General features: G+C 39.6%; 1 protein-coding gene across 3 annotated transcripts in view; it reads right to left on the bottom strand.

The window, feature by feature from the left end:
* Nucleotides 1–2,038: 2,038 nt before the first annotated feature.
* Nucleotides 2,039–19,941, bottom strand: part of LOC149084125 (uncharacterized) — an 81,958-nt gene continuing 64,055 nt past the window's right edge. For 2 of the 3 annotated variants that reach the window (XM_089234467.1, XM_089234466.1), the window contains exons 7-11: nt 17,201–17,375; nt 16,547–16,670; nt 13,031–13,176; nt 5,474–5,660; nt 2,184–2,370 (exon numbers count right to left, since the gene is read on the bottom strand). In XM_089234467.1, the coding sequence (XP_089090593.1) occupies nt 2,334–2,370; nt 5,474–5,660; nt 13,031–13,176; nt 16,547–16,670; nt 17,201–17,375 (669 nt within the window). In that variant the 3' untranslated portion in view covers nt 2,184–2,333. Of the gene's footprint in view, nt 2,371–5,473; nt 5,661–13,030; nt 13,177–16,546; nt 16,671–17,200; nt 17,376–19,941 lie in introns of all 3 variants that reach the window. The other variant, XM_089234468.1, reaches the window with a different exon arrangement.

Here is a 19,941-nt window from a genome sequence, read left to right as displayed (position 1 = left end):
AAATCTTAGTTACAGCCTTGCCTTGTAACCGGTGGCACAATTCCAAAGCACTTAAGCTGCTCGCGGCACATTTCCAGATAACTTAAGTGGACCGCAGCACGTTTTCAAACCAGCGAAGTGGCCTGCTGTACTCTTCTAAATGTGTAGCATCCTTGATACATCTCCGAAGTACAGGGTGGGCAAAAAGTCCGTAGAAACTTTGAAAATGAATAAAAACCGGAAAAATAACCGAAATAAAAAACGGTTTGCAGGATTAGCATCGCTAGGTCACGGGAATTTTTTTAAGACAGGGGAAAAAAAACCTTACTAAAACTGCCGATACGGGACGCTGACGTACACAAGTCAAAGAAAAGATACGCAAATAACGAACAGAATGCCTCCAAATCGTTTATTATAGTAGTATGTGTTCCACATGACCACCACCACCACCACAGAGAAAAACACACTGCAGGCGAGTCACAAATCCAACAACGGCAGAGTGCAGCAGGCAAGGGCGTAGCGGGGGGACTTGGGGGTCTGCCCCCCCCCCCGAAATGTGAGAAAATGACCGAAAAAAGGGAAAAAGATGGCCAAATCCATTGTTCTGTCACTTTGGCGCCCCCCCCCCGAAATGAAAGTGGCCCCCCCCCGAACGAAATTTCTGGCTACGCCTCTGGCAGCAGGTCCACATACACGGTTTACAATGGTGAACTGATTGTGGATTAGGAGCGCAAGTTCTTATAACCGTCTCATTTGTATATCTTTTACTGAAGTCGCTCGTAATAGCGCCACATGTGGTAACGTTTTTCGATTTTTTTTCCGTCTTAAAAAATTTTCCGTGACCTATCGATGCTAACCCTACAAATCGTTTTTCATTTCGGTTATTTTTTATTTATTTATTTACAATAACCCCAGAAGGCATGAAATGCACTTATACTGGAAGGAAAAAAAAAATAAATAAAAAATAATAATAGTTAGTACGGGAAGCACTTCGCATACGGAGTCAGGTCGAAATCCCCAATAGTGGAAGCAAATCTTGCGTAGGAGGCACATACAAGTTCTGATGGAAGACTGTTCCATATTCTTGCCACACGGCATCTATATCCGCGGAAAAAGCAATCCCTTCTAGCCGTTGGGATTTTTATTTGGAAGCGATGCCTACGTAGGTTAACTCGCATGTCTATGATCTCAAAGAAAGGCTCTCTCGATGGTAGATAAACAATTTGGTGGACTAGTTTGTAGCACATCTTCAGATCTGCAGCGATTCTACGCCATTCCAGTGAGTGTAAACCCAGAAATTGAAGTCTCTGGCAATAAGATAGAGCGCCTCATGCCAAGTATTCGTTTAGTAAACGACCTCTGTGGCTTTTCGAGGAGCTTTATGTCCTTGATTTTGTAAGGGCTCCATACTTGCGAACAGAACTCCAGAGTCGGGCGAACGTACACACAGAATGCATATGACAACGTATGCGCATCACACTTACGGTATGCCGTACGTAACATATATGAAATTCTATTAGCTTTGCAGACTATGTTACAATATGCCATGATAATGATCAGTGAAATCCAGAATGCGGCTCATTGCAATACCTAAATCCATGCATGTATCCAATTGCTGTAACGTTTCATTACCTAGTTGGTAATATTCAGGATCGGTGCGTCTACCTAAATGCATTGATCCACTTTTTGATGATGAAATAGGTAGCTTATACTGACAACTCCACTGGAAAAGTTGTTGGCATGCAATTCTTAGGCCCCTAGTGTTTTCCACTGGAGAAAATAACTTCACGTAATCAGCGAATTGCAATAGAGAGATGGGTGACACAGCCTGAGTAATATCGTAAGTGTACAAAGTAAATAAGATCGGGCCTAACACCGATCCCTGGACATTTTCCCCGTTTTTATTCATTTTTCAATTTTCTACGAACTTTTTGCCCACCCTGTATACTCTTGCAAATCGAAATGAGTTTTTCCGGCAAAACCGTTGGCGTTATTGCGTTCATAATAAACAAGGGGCCCGAGTCTGAAGAAAGAATTCCCTCAAAAAAGTGTTTTTTTGTGAAGTTTTATTCATATATTACATCAAAAAAAATCTATTGGCCAGATGAAAACACATACAACGGCACATTGCATTACAAGTATATACATCACATTCATAGGAAGTCTAAAAAAACCGTTAAATATTTTGAATTATAAGTACGTATTTATGGCTGAGAGTACAGTATTTACATCAGAAAATAAATTATTCATAATTTTTGTCCGAACGACGCCAACGCATTGAATATTTCAAAGTACTGCAGTTGCGCTCTAAAAATCAGGCCAGTCTCTCGTGATTCATTGATGTGTTGAGTGATCTACTTGTAAATGCTTCCAGTTGCGTATCTCTCTGCCCTGGAAAAATCAAAATTCACTTAATGGAAGAATTTTCAAGAATTACACAAAAAAAAATAGAGATAGAAATCCTTTCCTGTTACCGTTTTTGCATTTGTGCAGAGCAATCTTTTCTGCACGTAACAGTATCGAAAACAGAAACCTACACAAAAACCGAGGTGTCCATAGCAGGACTACGCAGGGGCGTCGGAAGCGTTTCAAACCTGCGGCTGCTTGCTTTAAGTTCTATATAGGAAATTTTGATTCCTGATTTAATTCTCGGGTTGCTCGGGCCAACGCCACAGATTATCGTGTCTTTTCTCCAGCACCCGCAGCACCCCCGGCTTTGACGCCACTGGGACCACGAGAACTATAATCTATCGATCACGGGTTCATAGCAGAGGGACCACGAGAACCTCTAGAGCAGTGTTCCCCAAAGTGGGTGATATCGCCCCCGGTGGGCGATGGAATGGTCCAAGGGGGCGATAGAACCAACTGATTTAACATAGGATCCTATGGGTTTATTTGAGTTGGGGGGCGATGAGAGGATAAAAATTCTGATGAAGGGGGCGGTTCCATCTTTTTGTTCCAACTTTTGTTATAACCAAAAAAATGATCTAGAGCAGTGATTACCAACGTGGGCGTTAACACCTCCTAGGGGCGATGAAATGTTCCGGGGGGGGGGGCTAGAGCATAGTTTCCCAACCTTTTTCGTCTCATCGCCCCCTTCTTCAGGAAATTTTTTTCCTCCCATCGCCCCCCAACGCAATCCAACCCATAGGATCCCATGTTATACCCGTAGCTTCTACCGCTCCCCTGGAACATTCCATCGCCTCTAGGAGGTGTTAACGCCCACGTTGGTAATCACTGCTCTAGATCATTTTTTTGGTTTGGTCATCACAAATTTGCACACGCTCTAGATAGCTCTTTTGGTTATTGACATGCTTTCATACTCCCTACTCAGTGTTTTGGTCATTCACATTCTTTCACATTCTCTAGGTTACTCTTTCGTTCATTCACATGCTTGCTCACGCTCTAGGTCACTCACTTATCTGGTCCTTCGCTCTGTAGATCACTCTTTTGGTCATTTACATGTTTTTTCACACTCTCTAAGTCACTCTTTTGCTCACTCACGTGCTTGCAAACTCTCTAGACCACATTTTTTTCGGTCATTCACTGACATAGCCTCTAGCTGTCTGGTCAGAGGCGGAATTGTTGAGGGTAATACAAATTTTGCCGCCCTTCTCCCATTCTACTAATTTTCTTGACCAATTATTCATCAAATTTTCCGCCCTGGGCTATTTTATCCCGCGAAGTCTCCTCCCCCCCGTAAATACACTACTGTGTACACGCAGTTTATTTCTAAATATTCCCATTCAGTAATTTATAAATATGATTAAACTAGAATAAAACTTATCTTTTCGAAATCCTTCACCTAAAGGAGTTTGATATGTTTTAGTATTACGATATTCTCGTAAATAGCGCGGTTATTTCAATAAATCTTTCTTTTCCCCATTTTGAAATCGAAATTTACGATAAGTCGAACTAACGATAACTCGAAGTTTTTCGTCGGCTGTTGCTCATTCGACTTATCGAAATTTGACTGTAATTGTTGGTCAAAGGTCGAAGAGCAGTGAAATTCGAACGTGATTGTGTGAGTGTGGCACGCAGGCTGTGTGAACCCTTGAATCCACCTCTGACCTGGTACAGTAATTTCTATTATGTTGCCTGCAGGAAGGGGGGAAAAAGCTGTCTAAAATGAGTAAATTCGGTATATAGAAGTTACATAGCATCCCCCTCTTCATTTGGGATCGGAACTAGAAACTTTGTCAGCCCTGAAACACATGCATTTTGTCACTCCTGTACAGGGCCACACCTGGAAATAGGGGGGGGGGGGCATGGGTTTTTTTTTTTGTTCTGAACACAGGACCAGGAAGGGCGCTGAGTTTATTCCCTTTCCGTTCAAAATTACGGGGGAGGGAGGCGCTCAACTTGATATTGATCCCGGGCCACAGAGCAAATTTTCGTTTCTAGTTGCAGCTCTGGTCTCATATAACAGGGGTTCTTAATCTATGGGTTGCGATGGGGTTTTCCAAGATGGGCCGTACAAATCCACTTACCACCAGAGATTCTAGAGCTATGGGTCACGATCCAAATTTGATTCGCAGGGGCTTCCGAGATGGGTCATAAAAATTCACATCCAGCCAGAGGTTTTTGAGCTATGGGTCACGACCCAAACTTATATCTCGCAGGGGATGAATTGTAAAACTCCATTTACGGTCCTGTTATAAATGCACATATTAGGTCACTGGTTTTGATAATTTCGAAAAACAAACAGTCCCATGGGTTGCCAAGCTGATTCCGTTGTTGGTTTTGGGTCACAGTTGTAAAAGGTTACGAACCCCAGGACCCATTGCCGTATAATTTTGAACAAGCGGTTAGAAGGCGTATTCGACTCCCTGAGTATCAGATACACCAGCTTTCTTATCTAGTTGTGGAGGTATTTGAGAATTTTCACCTGTGGCTCAAATTTTCACCATTATTTTCACAACTGTTTCAGAGAGAGGTGAGGGTGGACCAACGCGTTCTTTCCAAGTGAACGAAATTTTTATGCTTTCTTTTCAGACATTCCGGGTATTTGACGTGCGATCAGACCACTACTATCACTACCACACATGCACCTCATTCATGTTCCACTGCGAAACCTCTAACGAATTGGTGTCTGTTGGGATGTGAGTGTCCGTGTTGTGAACCTAACTTGCAGTTTGTTTCTGTGTAATGCTTATGCTGCTGCCATCTATTTTTCAAACTATGGAAGTGTAATGAGTAAAGATTTTACCGTTGTAGGCCTGTTGATACACTGTGGCGAGGCTTTTTAACGGGAGAGATCGGCTCGTATTTTGAAGTTAAGCCAGGTTGTCCCAGGAGCAGGTTTCTACGACGCGTGCAGCGTGAAAACACTGATTGATAAAAAAAACCTGAATTTCGGGTTTTTAACCAATCAACATTTTCACGCCGCACACGGCGCCGAAATTCTACTCCTAGGAAAACCCGGCTTTAGGAATGCAATCAAATCACTGCAGATTTTATAGAGGAATAATACTGATTTTGATGGTCGTCTTACATGTTCAGAAGGGTGTCAGGTACCACGTTCCTCCTTGAATTCGCACTGCAGCTCTGGAAAGATGAGCTACTTGCATAGTAGCCCGAGCTTGTAAGTGGATTCTGTTCGGCAGTGAGGTTTTTGGTCATATTGGACAGAGAAATCTTGACAGAGCTCGACCCTCTTGATGAAGCAGAAGAAACTGAACCTAATGAATAATACGATAAAAAAGTCCATACATGCAAAATCAAACTTAATAAAATCTTATATATAAATGTGAAAGTATGTATGTATGTATGTATGTATGTATGTATGTATGTATGTATGTATGCTCTTTATACAAATCTACAGTTTTAGACCGATCGTCGCCAGATTTTGCATATATACCAAACAGGTCCGGGATTGAACCGTAGGCTACTTTAAAAGTTCGTCAGAGCTGGGCAAATGCCCGAAATGGGCAAAAACTGTCGGGCAACAATGGTTTTGGGCAGTGGTTCTCAACCTTTTTTTGCTCATGGCCCCCTTTCAACCATTTCTCATTCCTGTGGCCCCCCCTTGCGAACATGAATAATTTTCAACTCCCCCTTCCTCTTTCTCCCCCCCCCCCCCCGTTTTCCCATTAGAAGATAATTATTCAAAAATTGTCTGAAGTCTAAATATTTTTGAATTTAATTTGATTAATTTTTAATTTATGAAAATAACGAAAAAGCAGAATAAACATAATAGAATACAGTAAAAATATAATAAATCCCTTGGGGTCACAAAGGGTCTGTATCATCGTAATGTTACTTTTTGTGAAGTTTATTGTTTTGTGTTTTTCTCAGTTTGATTTGTATGTTTTATGTGTTGTGTCAGTCCAATTAAAAAAAAATATTTTTAATCAATGCAAACTCTGCGCTTGAAGACGGCACAATGTCATCAAGTTACTGTACTGGATGAAATTTTTATTATTTCCAAATTAGTTGTGTGTAAATAATTATGGTTTCATTGAGAAATGTCAGTTGTAGCTTCCAAAATATGCATTCTTATAATGATAAAAATCGCAAAAAGTGGTAGCACGCAGTTTTGTTAATTTTATTCTCGTCATGCGGATAAAAGTAGTAATGAGGGAGTAGCCACACAAATGAATCACAATTGAAAAGTTCAACCTTCCACATCGTTTTCAACAATAATACATGTATCAAGGCTATAGGTTCATGTTGTAGCCCTACTATGAATTTAAAAAAAATGAACTAAAATACTTGTGAAAATTTTTTAAATATATGTTTGAACCATTCATTCCAGAGAAATCATGTATGCAGTGACAAAACTGTTCGTGTGAACATAATAATGATTCATTATCAGAATTTCCAGCCTATCGGAAAATATAAATAATCAGATTTTCAAATAAGAAAATTATTAGTTAGTTGACTTCAATTTCGATACGTGAAAATCTGATATTTCATTGGATGACAAGCTACCTTCAAGTGGCTTTTCGGTTCATAATGTGACCGCTCTCTCGCAGGCGAACGAAGCAACATGCTAGTTGGCTTAAGCACAGCACAATATTTCACATAACAGTCCGTACCATATTTAATATACAGGGCGCATAGGTAACGGGGCATATGGCATTTTTTACTGGCGAACCATTGGTCCTAGAGGCATACTTCCAGTTGGAAAAAGTACCAAAATAAAGTATAAAAATTTTTGGTCTTTGTTTTTTGTTCTAGAATTACTTTACCATTCTTAATAAATGCCAGATAACTTAATCCGTGAAAGAGCACTTATTTTTGTGAGCCATCATCACTTATCCCCTAGGCTGGGATCTTTTGCAGCCCCCCCCCCCCCAGTCAGATTTCTCACGGCCCCTTCTATAGTTAATTTATAGCCTGAAAAAGCCAAAAAATTATGAGAATTATCCCGGGCTCTTGTGGGGGCCATGGGTGAGGGAACCAAAATGCACACATGGTCCTTGTAATAGAGTACAGGGGTGGCGCTTGGCCATGCGACCCATTGCGGCCACATGGGGCACCGCTTAAGAGGATGCTAAATCCGGGGTGAATGGGTAAAAAAAAAATTCCATTGGCCAAAAAAAACCAAACTGTCGGCTCTGGAGGGGTGCAAAATCCGAAATGAAGGGCCGGAAAAAATGTTTTGTTGGGAATTGTTTGGATAAATTGTGTGGGAGGGGCATGACCTTCTAAGGGTAGGGCTGACAGGACTCCAGCTTGAGGCCCGGACTAATCCTTACAATTTTTCTTTTTTCACTCTATAAATTAACTGTAGAAGGGGCCCCGTGGAAAATCGGGCATGGGCCCTACGAAAGATTCCCTGACGCAGGAGGTAGGGGCTATGGAGGGAGCAATAGGTAGGAGGTGCAAAAAATAAGTCCCACACGGGTACATATTTTGTCTCGAGCCGCCCAGATAGCTTTCTGGTATTACGCTCAGAGGCCTTGTCTATTTTCTCAACGTTTCCGTTGTCGAGGTATAGTAGGACTTAAAAGCGTGATGTCGTGATTTTTTACTGTGTTAAATTTTGTTGTCTTAAGTAAAGTCTACGCTGCCGCCCCTTACAACCTGCTGCCCGGATGCGCTGCACCCCTTGCACAAGCTGCCCCTGTCCCAATACATTATCACAGCAATGTAGTTTTAAAAAATTAAATTTTGCAGGTATTTTCCCTCATGTATGATTTGGTCACTCGGAGTTCGTTATAACTGAATTCGACTTTATTTCTTTTCAACAGAGGCAATGGATTGGCACCCCCTTTCAAAATTCATAAAAAACACCCCCGAGCAATCATTCTCTATTTGATTTTTACAAATATATTCCCCATCAGACCACTCAGTGCTGGCTGAACATAGCTTTGCGCTAAACTAGATGGCTATCCTTCTGTAATTGCATGAAAACGATGGGTTTTTTACAAGCTTTCATTTTCCCCCCATCTACTTCTTGGATTACATTTACTACCAGCACTCAAAAGAATGTCAATGAATGGTCAATAAACCTTTGTCTGTTTTCTTTATGGCAGCCTCCTTTGAATGAAAAGTCTGAACACACAATTTTCTGTCTTTACAGTTATTCCATTTTGCTTAAACCTCTTCTATAGTTTGTGTCAGGGCCTACTATCACCCCCAAGTCGTAAAACCACCGAGATTACATGAACCACTTTTTTTATTTCCTTCTTCCTCATGTTAATGTTACTTGAATAGGGAAAAATTACGACATTCTATGCATTTTGTTTGAAATTAAATTTTTTTAGTCAGAGTGACTAAAAAAATTTAATGTCACAAATTTCTTCGTGGCCCCCTTATCAGTAGCCGTGGCTCCCCTTTTGCATGATTTTCATCTGTGGCCCCCCTGGAATATCCTAGGGCCCCCCTGGGGCCATATGGCCCCCGGTTGAGAACCACTGGTTTTGGGGCCTCAACAATCACTTTCGGAACGTTTACTTTGGTTACCGTGGTTCCCAACAATGCATTTCAGACGTGAATATATGTCTTTACAATAGTTTGTCACATCTTTAACGCTGCCATCATAACAGTTTATTCCTTTATAATGGTTTGTCACTTTTCCAATCCTCCCAGTAATTAAAAAAAACCCTGGAAGCGCCAGATATTTTTGCTTGCATGTATACAGGGTGTCCTGTAAGTGCTAATGTGGCCTTTATCTCATCAACCACCCATCGTTGAGGTATAGTTTCAATTTAAAAAGTGCTTAAAAGGAGTTTGAATAATATTCGCTGCAGAAGCTGGACATATGGCGTCACTAACAACAGAGAACAACAACTACGGCGATAAAACTGGGAATAAAAATGTTCAACGCCAGCTGATGAACTCAATGCTTGCCTAAAATCATCAGCACTCTACTTCACCAAACACCAACTCTGGCCATATCGCTACATTGCAATTTACTGCCATTAGTGAGATGGGTTGGAAGTGAAGGTGCTGTCTATCGGTGGTCGCCTCGAGTTTGTTAGGACATCAACACTCTGGCACGAAGCTAAAAAATTATCATTATCCACCAACATGCGAGTTCAACTGCTAAATGACTCAGCACTGCTATCATTTTCACATCAGTTGATCAAACTTGGCAATGGAAGAATTCCCGTAGACTCAAGCACTGGACTGATAACGTTCCCAAATGGATTTTGCCAGTTATTATATATATAAACTCAGTTCAAGAACTTGCAGACCACGTCTTCCCAAACATTCAACAAAATCACCGAAACCATGAGTGGCTTTGCGAGAGTGCGATTCTGGCACCGAAAAATGACAGTGTGAACAAGATCAACGGAAAAATCCTAAAAATTATTCCGGGAGACTCCACATCTTATAAATCGGTTGACACTGTCACAGACACAGCGCAGACAGTTCTGTATCCTGCAGAATTTCTGAACTCTTTGGATATTCCGGGTGTGCCACCACACAACTTGACCCTCAAAGTCGGAGCACCTAAAATGATTTTACGAAATTTGGAGAGCCGATACTCTGCAATGGCAACAGACTCTGCGTGAAGAAATTGCACAATTACATCATTGAAGCAACGATTCTAACTGGATGTGCTGGAGAAGAAGACGTCTTCATTCCACGTACCCCAATTATCACTGAAGAAATGCCATTCACTTTAAAGCGATTACAGTTCCCGATTCGTTTAGCTTTTGCCATGACAATCAACAGAGCGCAAGGCCAGTTGTTAGTAGTGGCAGGTATCAACCTACTTGAGCCCAGTTTTTCACACGGACAGCTTTACGTCGCCTGTTCGCGTGTTGGTAATCCTAAAAATTTGTACGTCTACACACCAGATGGACAAACAAAAATATTGTGCATCCACAAGCGATTGCCTGAAGTTTTTAATTAAAATATTTAATAATTAAAGTAATTTTTTTTTACTTAATGCAGAAATATTTGATTAAGAAATAATTAATAAGCTATATATGAGTAAATTTTTTACAGGGCGGGAAACGTCGCCGGGTATCAGCTAGTTTAATATAAATGTGCTTAATGCACATGCAAAAAAAAGTAGCATAACTTCTGTTGACTATTCTGGAACAAATGGAGTTTAAAACATGAATTCTCATATAAATACGTTTCGAATCTCTGGCTGACCTGTTTGCGGAATGTGTGAACCATAGAGTAATAATAGTAGTATATCTTTAGTCTATGGTGTGAACGCGCGTAAGGCGAAAAAAGGACATTCTAGAATCAATACAAAATGCACCATGAAATTATTTTAACTGCTCAAGAGTTTATCCTAAATACAGCGTGTCCTGTAAGTGCTAACGCGGCCTTTGCCATATCAACCGTCTTCCGTAGAGGTATAATTACAATTTATGCTCAAAATTGGTTAAAAATCTCTATGTATCACTTTACAGAGTGAAAATACAGTGTGTGACAAAGTAAAAAATTCTAAATTTTTGTACGGTCCCCTTGTCTTCTAATTCCAATCGAAAAAGTTAGCGCCCGGTCTTTTCTGAGCCCAAAAAAGGAAATCCCATGTTTTTAATTGATTCATTGAGATATTGTAATTCAAACACCTGAGAAAATTGGAGAATGCAGTCGAAACTCGATATAACGACCCGCTTCGTCCCATCGCAAACAGACTTTATATTGGGAGGGTCATTGTATCGAAAGTAAAACGTATATGATAGTCGTTCTATGAAAACATTTGGGACTTATCCTACCGGTCGTTGCAATGGAATGATCGCTATACGTGGGGGGTCACTGTAACAGCAAAAACTAGTGGACACAATACTCCGTTCTCTCATTAATGCTGTCCTTTTCCAACTTTACTCAGGTTTTGAACTTGAATATCTCTCCGAATATTGCAGTTAAAACATAGAATCTCTTTTGTTGGACTCAGAAAACTTTCTAATTGGAAGTTAGAAGATTGGAGGGACAATATAAATGTTACGATTTTTCTATTAATTCTCAAAACTGATACAGAGCAAGTTTTGAACTCATTTCGAGCATTTTTAGAACTGAAATCATATCTCTACTACAAAAGGTTGATGAGATAAAGGCTTCATTAGCACTTATAGGACACCCTGTATATTGGAGAATATTGTAGAGGACACGCTTTATAAAGCGTTTGCGTCCTGCATCCAATTATTTAAATAATAAATTTTGGTCAAATAAGCACTCTTTCACATAATTTTTTTATACGCATTTTTCTTTCGATTTCTGATATAAAAAAATATCGGGTATTTTTACCGGACAGAATATAAATGTTTAGCTTATGAGAGCCACTTGGGAATAATTTGGGCTCAGAGCCCAAAACGAGAAAAATTGTAAGTGATGCCCTCCCCGGTAACATGATAGGTTGAGAACTACTACCAGGGCCTCAACTAGATACTTTGTTACCCGGGGCAAGCCGGTATTTTGACGCTTTTTGCATGTAGAAGAAGCAGCTAATGAGTGAATTCGGCGCCCATTCTGGTCTAGCACCCGGGGCATCTGGCCGACTCCCCTCCCCCACTCCAGTTGCGGCCCTGTATGAATACTGGATAATCATTGCCACCTCCAGAAGGGGTGGGACGATTCTTATCTTATAAATTCACTACGTAGGAGCTTGTGTAAAAAATCTTTTAATAGTAGGTCGGCGTTCATTCACAACGGGGAGAATTTGATTTATTCAATCGGAAATTCTCTGGCCGATGGATGAACCCCTTCGCATTTCAGGTATTATGCAGAGTTATCGTGATACAGCGTCACCTGTGAGTGACGTTGTATCAGTTTCAACTGTTTTTTTAAATGTACATATATAATAAAAACCTCTACGCGTCGCGTTACATGGCAATCATTTTAATGCAAAACAGAATTCTTTTTTTGCCAATTGATTGCTATCAATTTTTTAAATGTGTCAAGGACTTTTCACTGACCCTGTATTTCAGGAGGAAATTTTTTCTTCATTAGTTAAAAACATTATACATACCATATGTAATGAGTGTCCCGTAAGTGCTAGCACGGCTATCATCTCATCAACCGTCCATCGTAGAGGTACGATTCCAATTTAAAAAAATGCTCAACAGGCGTTCAAAAATTACCCTGTACCAGTTTTGAGAGTGAAAATACAATGAGTAACAAAATAAAAAGAAAATCGAAATTTTTTATACGGTCCCCCGTGCTCTAACTTCTAATTAGAAAGTTGTTGCCCTTTCTCTCCTGATGCCAAAAAAAATTCAGTGTTTGTAAGTGGAATATTCGCAGAAATTCGGGAAAGAACAGAGTTAAATGTGGAAAAAACCGTTTTAACGCATATTCAACGCTGTTCATTCCTAAATTTCCCTCGTTTTTCGAATTTGAAAACCTCTATGAATATTGCACTTAGAAACATGGAAATGTTTTCTGTTAGCCTCAGGAGATACAAGGCATAATTTAATCTAATTGGAATTTAGAGCACGGGGGACCGTATAAAAATCTAGATTTTTTTCAATATTTTGTTACTCCCTGTATTTTCACTCCCAAAACTCATACAGGGTAATTTTTGAAACCTGTTGAGCAATTTTTGAATTGGAATCATACCTCTACGACGGACGGTTGATCATATAAAGGCCGTGCTAGCACAGGATACGCTGTATACATAAATATAGATTCTAACCTCCCATCCTGGATGACGTTAAAGATGGCGGCGGTTTGCATCGGTTAGTTTGTACCACCGGGGGCTGCTGCTGCTTCGCCAAAGATGAGGTGCGACTTTGGGAATTTAAAATCGGTGGTAAACTTGCCACGGAAGAGTTCGTGGTCCTGCAAAGAAAAAAGATGTATAATTATCGTAATATGAAAACAGTGCTATATAGTAAGGGCTGTTTCATGACGTGCCAGAGTCGGTAACAGTTCACGTGATGCGTAACGTCATTGCTCAAACAGAGTCGAGTGCGCCCGATTTGCTAACCTGTCATTTACAATAATTTTCAGTCATTGCACAACCCATTCCACTGAATTATGAATTATTTCCAAGATTATCTTTTGGATTATTGTACAGTTGAATCCCGTTATAACGAACTCTACGAGACCGGAGAAATCACTTCGTAATAACGAAATTCCGTTATGAAGGATTTCCAGATTTTTACATTGTTCCTATGTAAACTTACGGGGAGATTAGAAAATGTTTCGTTAAAACGAGATTTTCGCTATAATGGTATTCGTTAAAACGGGAATAGAAAAAACAGAATTTAAAATAAGAAATTTTACATTTGCTAATGAGATAACTTCCACTAAGAATATTTTCCTTGGATCTATTTCAGTTGATAATACAATCACACTCGTTAGTATATGCGTCAGGAGACGTGACTAATGTTGGTTCATTGAAAGTCCCGTAAAATACGGGACAGACTAATTTTTTCCGTATACAGGGTGATTCAGAAAAGATGGAGAAAACTTTAAGAGGCGATAGTACACACCAATACAAAACAATTGTCATCAAAGAATGCCGCCAGCCCGGTGAAATTATTCCATCGTGCAACCGTTCTAACAGTTATAAGTACGGGATAATGGCACACTATAGTAATACTGAAAAAGCAGACATGCATTTCTCATGGTGTGAAATTTATGTCTGCGTACGGTTTCTTCTTCGCCCCCATTAGCATGTATGATGTTCTTTTTCTCCCGATAAATTTCAACAGGAATGCCAGTTTGCGGAGTGGCCATTTCGAAACACGCTAGCGCGTTTGCGTTTCATGTTAGACCATGCATTCCTTGATGACAATTGCCTGTATTGGTGTGTTATATACAAATACAACACCTCAACAGGCAAAATTCCCAACGAGGTGGCAGAGAAAAAGATGCTCATAATAAATATGGATGTCATATATTTCAAAAGTACAGCAACCCAATCAAAAATGCAATTACAAACAATATATATATAATATATACATGATGAAATATTATACAATACCCATAAAGAATACTTATGGTTGTCTTATTCTAAGTATGAATAGACTCTCGATTTACCCCAACATGTATTTCTTTTTAAACATATTGATTGTGTTACAATTTACTACCTCCGGAGGTAAGCTATTCCATTTATTAACAACCCTATTAGAGAAAAATTCCCTGCGACACCATAACCTCGCATTGTCCCTTACATAAGAACACGCGTAGCTCTTCTCTGCACCCTTTCAACCAAGTCCCTCTGTAGGTATGGTCTCCAAAACCTTACAGCATACTCCAGTCCAGGACAAACTAAGCCTCGAAAAAGCGGAAGAATGACTTTAGGAGAACGCGAAGAGACCTTTTTGGAAATGAAACCAAGCATCCTATTCGATTTTTTGACCACCGCTGAACAATGTTCAGAAAACCTAAGCCACTCGTCAATGAGAATTCCCAAATCGGTGACTCTTCACTTAACTTCATCACATAACATACTCCCGCTCTGCCTCCATGAGAGATATAAGCTGGGTTCCCCAAGGGGTGTGAGTATGCTGGAAAAAAATCACGTCCGCCCAACGTGGGGCACGAACCCACGACCCTGGGATTAGGAGTATCATGCTCTACCGATAGTGACACCATTCAACTCGTAAGAGAACCGTGGGTTGTTCGAACCAAAATGAGCGACCATGCATTTGTCAATGACCTATCATATCTTTTTCCCATCTTTTCTGAATCATCCTGTATTATTGGGCTATTTGGAAGGGGTGGGGTGGTGTGATTCAAGACTGTTTATGACGTATATCATATTTTTTCATATCTGTTTCATGACATGAAGTAAGACGCCTTCATATAAGGAGTGTATTAAGGAGTTCTAACATGAAGGGATCGGTACAAGCTGACGTCACGCGTGACGTCATTGCTGAAACAGAACCTAGAGCGCCCGCTTTGCTATCGTAATATGCTGATATATTTACGATAGGAAAAGCTGTGTACTGCCCATTTTACTGATTATGTTTCTAAAATTATCTTTCCTATTATTTTCATCAGTATATATATATATATATATATATATGAAGTATATCCCAATATATATATATATATATTGGCTTGCTTTTCAACCATTTAAACATTTTGAAATAAGAATTTTTCATTTGTTTATGAGGTAACTCCCACTGCGAGTATTTTTCCGGGATCCATCTCAGTTGAATCACCAAGGCCGTAGCGGGGGAGTCTGTCCCCCCCCCCCCCCGAAATGTGAGAAAATGACCGAAAAAAGGGCAAAAGATATTTTCTATCACTTTGGTTCCCCCCCAGAACGAAATTTCTGGCCACGGGCCTGCGAATCATGTACATTGGGTTTATGTTTTATTGGGTTGATTGAAAGCCAACTTTAGAGACAGATACTTTCAATTATCGTTTGCTTTCTAATAATTTTTGAGTATCTCTTTGCTTTCATTTTAATTAGGCGTAGCTTTTATAGAAGACTTGGACTTCGTTATTGCCTGTACAACTTCAACATAAAAACAGGGGAAGCAAATAAAGAAAAAAAAAATCCTTCTATAAAATGATTGAAGTTATTATTATTATTTTGAATGCTAATATCAAAATACATGCAAGATTTATTGACTCTATACTATAATATTTACATAGAGTTATAGAGTCTATACGAAAGACGGTATAAGGATAATGTCTATAATATAGACATTATCCTTACACTGTCTTTCGTCACTACCTCCTATATACCTACCTCCTGTATATAGGAGGTAGTGCTTTCGTCCACCGCGTCTATGCGCACGCGCGTCCACACATACTCGTCAACTTCCATTCCTAAAAGTGGCGTCATCTCTCTCACATGCACTATTACTTACCAACTATTTCTTGGATATAGTACATTTTTTTAGCTTATAGATTATATAAGAAGATTATAGACATACCACGCACGAGTACCTGTGGCCCAAAACAAAACCATGAACGAGAGATCAATCTCTTAAAAAAAACAATAAAATTGGCAACTAAAATGTAAAAAAAGAGCACATTTTCGTGTGCGGATGTCGTCTACATGACGGGGCTAACGAGAAAGAGGAAAGAGCTCATGTAGACGGGGCTAACGAGACAGAGTTAGCCCCGTCTACATGAGCAGTGACGTCACATAGTACTCCGAGATCTCGCCCCGTAGCCCTGGAAGGGGGGGGGGTTAACACACTGACCCTGCCAGTAATATTGAAATGCGAGATGCTGGGCTCACCTTTCGTTCTGGTCATTCATAGTCCGTGGACTACCGTGGTGACTAGAAGGTGACGTCTGGCTGCTGCCGCCTCCCAATCCCGTACCACTTCTGCTACTGCTGGTCTCGGCTGATATGCCAAACCCTGTAAGAAAGAATTTAATTATCCATTTAGACATAACCCCGAAAGATATCGATGGATACACATACAGTCGAATCCCGTTTTAACGAATACCGTTGCAGTGAAAATCTCGTTTTAACGGATACTTTTCTAATTCCTCAGATAAATTTACATAGGAACAATGCAAAAACCTGGAATTCCATTATAACGAAATTTCGTTATAAAGAAGTGATTTCTCCGGTCTCTTGGAGTTCGTTATAACTACTTCACCAAACACCAACTCTGGCCATATCACTATATTGCAATTTACTGCCATTAGTGAGATGGGTTGGAAGTGAAGGCGCTGTCTATCGGTGGTCGCCTCGAGTTCGTTAGGGAAAATATCTTATCGACATCTTCCCTTGGGTTCGAACCCGGGACCCTGACAACAACCTTCACGATGGTAGACGAGCATCTTACCACCATGCCACTCGTAAACTGGATTCGACTGTATAACATTCGTAAAAGAATCTGTCTACCTCGTAATATTTTTGGTGAGAATTCCCTAAACTCACCTGGACACAGATCAGGCACAAATCCCATGTTGGAAACTCTCGGAGAACGCCCCAGTCCAGCATCCGCAGGTTCCGGGGGAGACACGTCGTGTTGTAGTGGTATTGGTTTCAGGGGCTGGATGATCAGGCATTCGCTGAGGTCTTTAGGGTCCAGCTCCTCTATTCCTCCTCTGATCTGTTAGCGATCAATACAAAAAACAATGTTATAAATTGAGAGGGGGAGGGGGTGTTTCGAACTAAATTATGACTTCTACGAATCATGACCACTTTACTTATGAAAAAATAATTGCATCGTTCGATGTCACGTGCGTCTTGGAGTGGGGCCCCCCTAGGCTGGGATCTAGACTTTCCACCGGACCCCTCAACTGCGAATTTATAGCGTGAAAAACAAATAAAAATACTAAGAATCGTCTCGGGCCCAAAAAGCTTTATCATTATCCAACCACAAGTTCAGTTTATCGCCATGAAGAACTTAGTACGGATTAAGTTGTGTCGGAATTGTGTGTGTGTGTGTGGGGGGGGGGGGGTACCTAACAATCTGAGTGCGTATCCAGTATTGTGTGTGAATTTCAGTGCTGCCACCTATGTTTGAAGTTGTGAGTGAAGTGTGTAGATTGAATATTCGCACCATTGTAGGCCACAGAGGCCCCCCCCCTTTTTGTGGGGCCATGGTCACATGACGTGAAGCGTTTTTTGGTGCTATTCTAACCAAACGCACTTGGCTCGTACATCAACTTGGCAACTCTCGCACGAGCATCCATTTCTGTTATTCGACCATATCGGTCTCCGCATTGCATAATATATAAGGTTTATGAATAGTATACAGGGTGTCCTGTAAGTTCTAGCACGACCTTTATCATCGTCCGTCGTAGAGTAAAATTCCAATTTAAAAAATGCTCAACAGGAGTTCAAAAATTACCCTGTATTACAGTGTGTAACAAAAAAAATCGGAATTTTTATACGGTCCTCCTGTACTCTAGCTTCCTATCAGATTAAATTATCTCCTGAGACTAACAGAAAAAATTCCATGTTTCTGAGCGCAATATTCACAGAGATATTCGAATTTGAAAAACGTAGGAAATTTGGGAAAGAACAGCGTTGAATGCGGGTAAAATGGTTTCTTCGCAACACCGCAGAAAGGCTATTTGTAAGTTATCAGACAGCCTCATTGGGCTGGGAAAAGACGAAATGAATTAAATCCTTTTCTGTTGGGCTGGGAATAGATCAAAAATTTTAACTGGGTGATAAAATTTTTTTAATCGATTAATCAACCGATTAACCGAATTTTAATCGAATTTCGATTTTCTTCATAATTATTAAAAAAAATTGATAATATAAAAATATTTCTCATTCATTTGACGCAGCTATTCACTAGGTGTAAACAAATATAAGAATAGATTAAGAAATTAAAGCTGTCCGCTCGAAACAATTTAATATGCTGAACATATTATGTCAAATCCTTAAGTGTCTTCACTTGGCTCTTGTGGTCTTAAAGAAATTGGTTATTTTGGGTTAGTCACTGATTCCGAAACTACTTTTAACCTTCATATATATACTGTTCCTTTTTTTCTCTAGAAACTCCTCCCGAATGGTACTTGTGAGGAGAGAAGCTGATGCTTCCAAGAATGCAGAAAAACTACTGTTCATAGTGGAGACAGTAAATTTTGGTCCTTGTCATCCAAAACTCTCATCAGTTTTCGTTGGATCGATTTGCGTTTCCCCAAGCAAAAATTTGAAATATTGATTCAAATATATATCGATCAAAATATTGATTCAAATATATATCGATCAAAATATTGATTCAAATATATATCGATCAAAATATTGATTCAAATATATATCGATCAAAATATTGATTCAAATATATATCAATCAAAATATTGATTCAAATATTTTCAGATATGATCACTTATTCAAAATGTTGCATACAGGTACACAATTTAAGACATCTAATCAGTTCCTTTGAACAAATGAAGTTAAATTACGATTATTTTGGCAGATTTTAATTGAATTTCAATCGAATTGATCAAGTCGATTAACTCAACTAAAATTTTTAACTGCGATTAACAACTGATTAATTAATAAACCCAATTAATGGATTAATCGGACCAATCTTAATAATTATTTTTTAATATTTAATTAAAAATTTCTTTTGCTGGCAAACTTACCTTGCCAAAAAATCTGAGATAACCATTCCCAAGTTCTTTTCCATGTTTTTGTATTTTTTTTTTGTTCACTCGAACGAACACATTCATATGGTGCTTTTTCTGGCTTCGATTGACAAATTTCATGCAGAAAATTATTTTAGCGTTGGTGTTTATTCCGGAACAGCCATTTCTCAAGGTGATATGGTAAAAACGTAAGTGGTTCTCAAGCCTAGCAGTATCGGAAACAGATACCGAAATTCATGGTCTAGTAGGGTTCCGATTCAGTATGTGCCGGAATCATCAGATGTGAGTTTAGATGTTACGGTGAATATGATAAATCGGTTACCAATCGTCTTGGTAAATTTGATAAATATATCGCCTTTGTCTGTAGTTATGCATAATACCCTTGTATGATGGTGAATTTGATAAACATGAAAAAAATTCCAAATGAGTCTAGTATGTGTGATGAATATAGTCGGACAACCGATATAATGATAACAAATTTTACGGTCGTACTCCGATATGATGATACAATGCATGTATGAATTATCATGTATAGTATATCACGATTTGTCATGTTTACCAACGACGTGA

The sequence above is a fragment of the Pholcus phalangioides genome, unplaced genomic scaffold (genome assembly GCF_987345545.1).
Source record: "Pholcus phalangioides strain wild (caught in Gottingen) unplaced genomic scaffold, Ppha-v1.0 ptg000008l_1, whole genome shotgun sequence".
Classification (NCBI taxonomy): Eukaryota; Metazoa; Arthropoda; class Arachnida; order Araneae; family Pholcidae; genus Pholcus; species Pholcus phalangioides.
The sequence above is the reverse complement of the archived record's forward strand: the minus strand, read 5'-3'. Positions and strand labels throughout refer to the sequence as shown.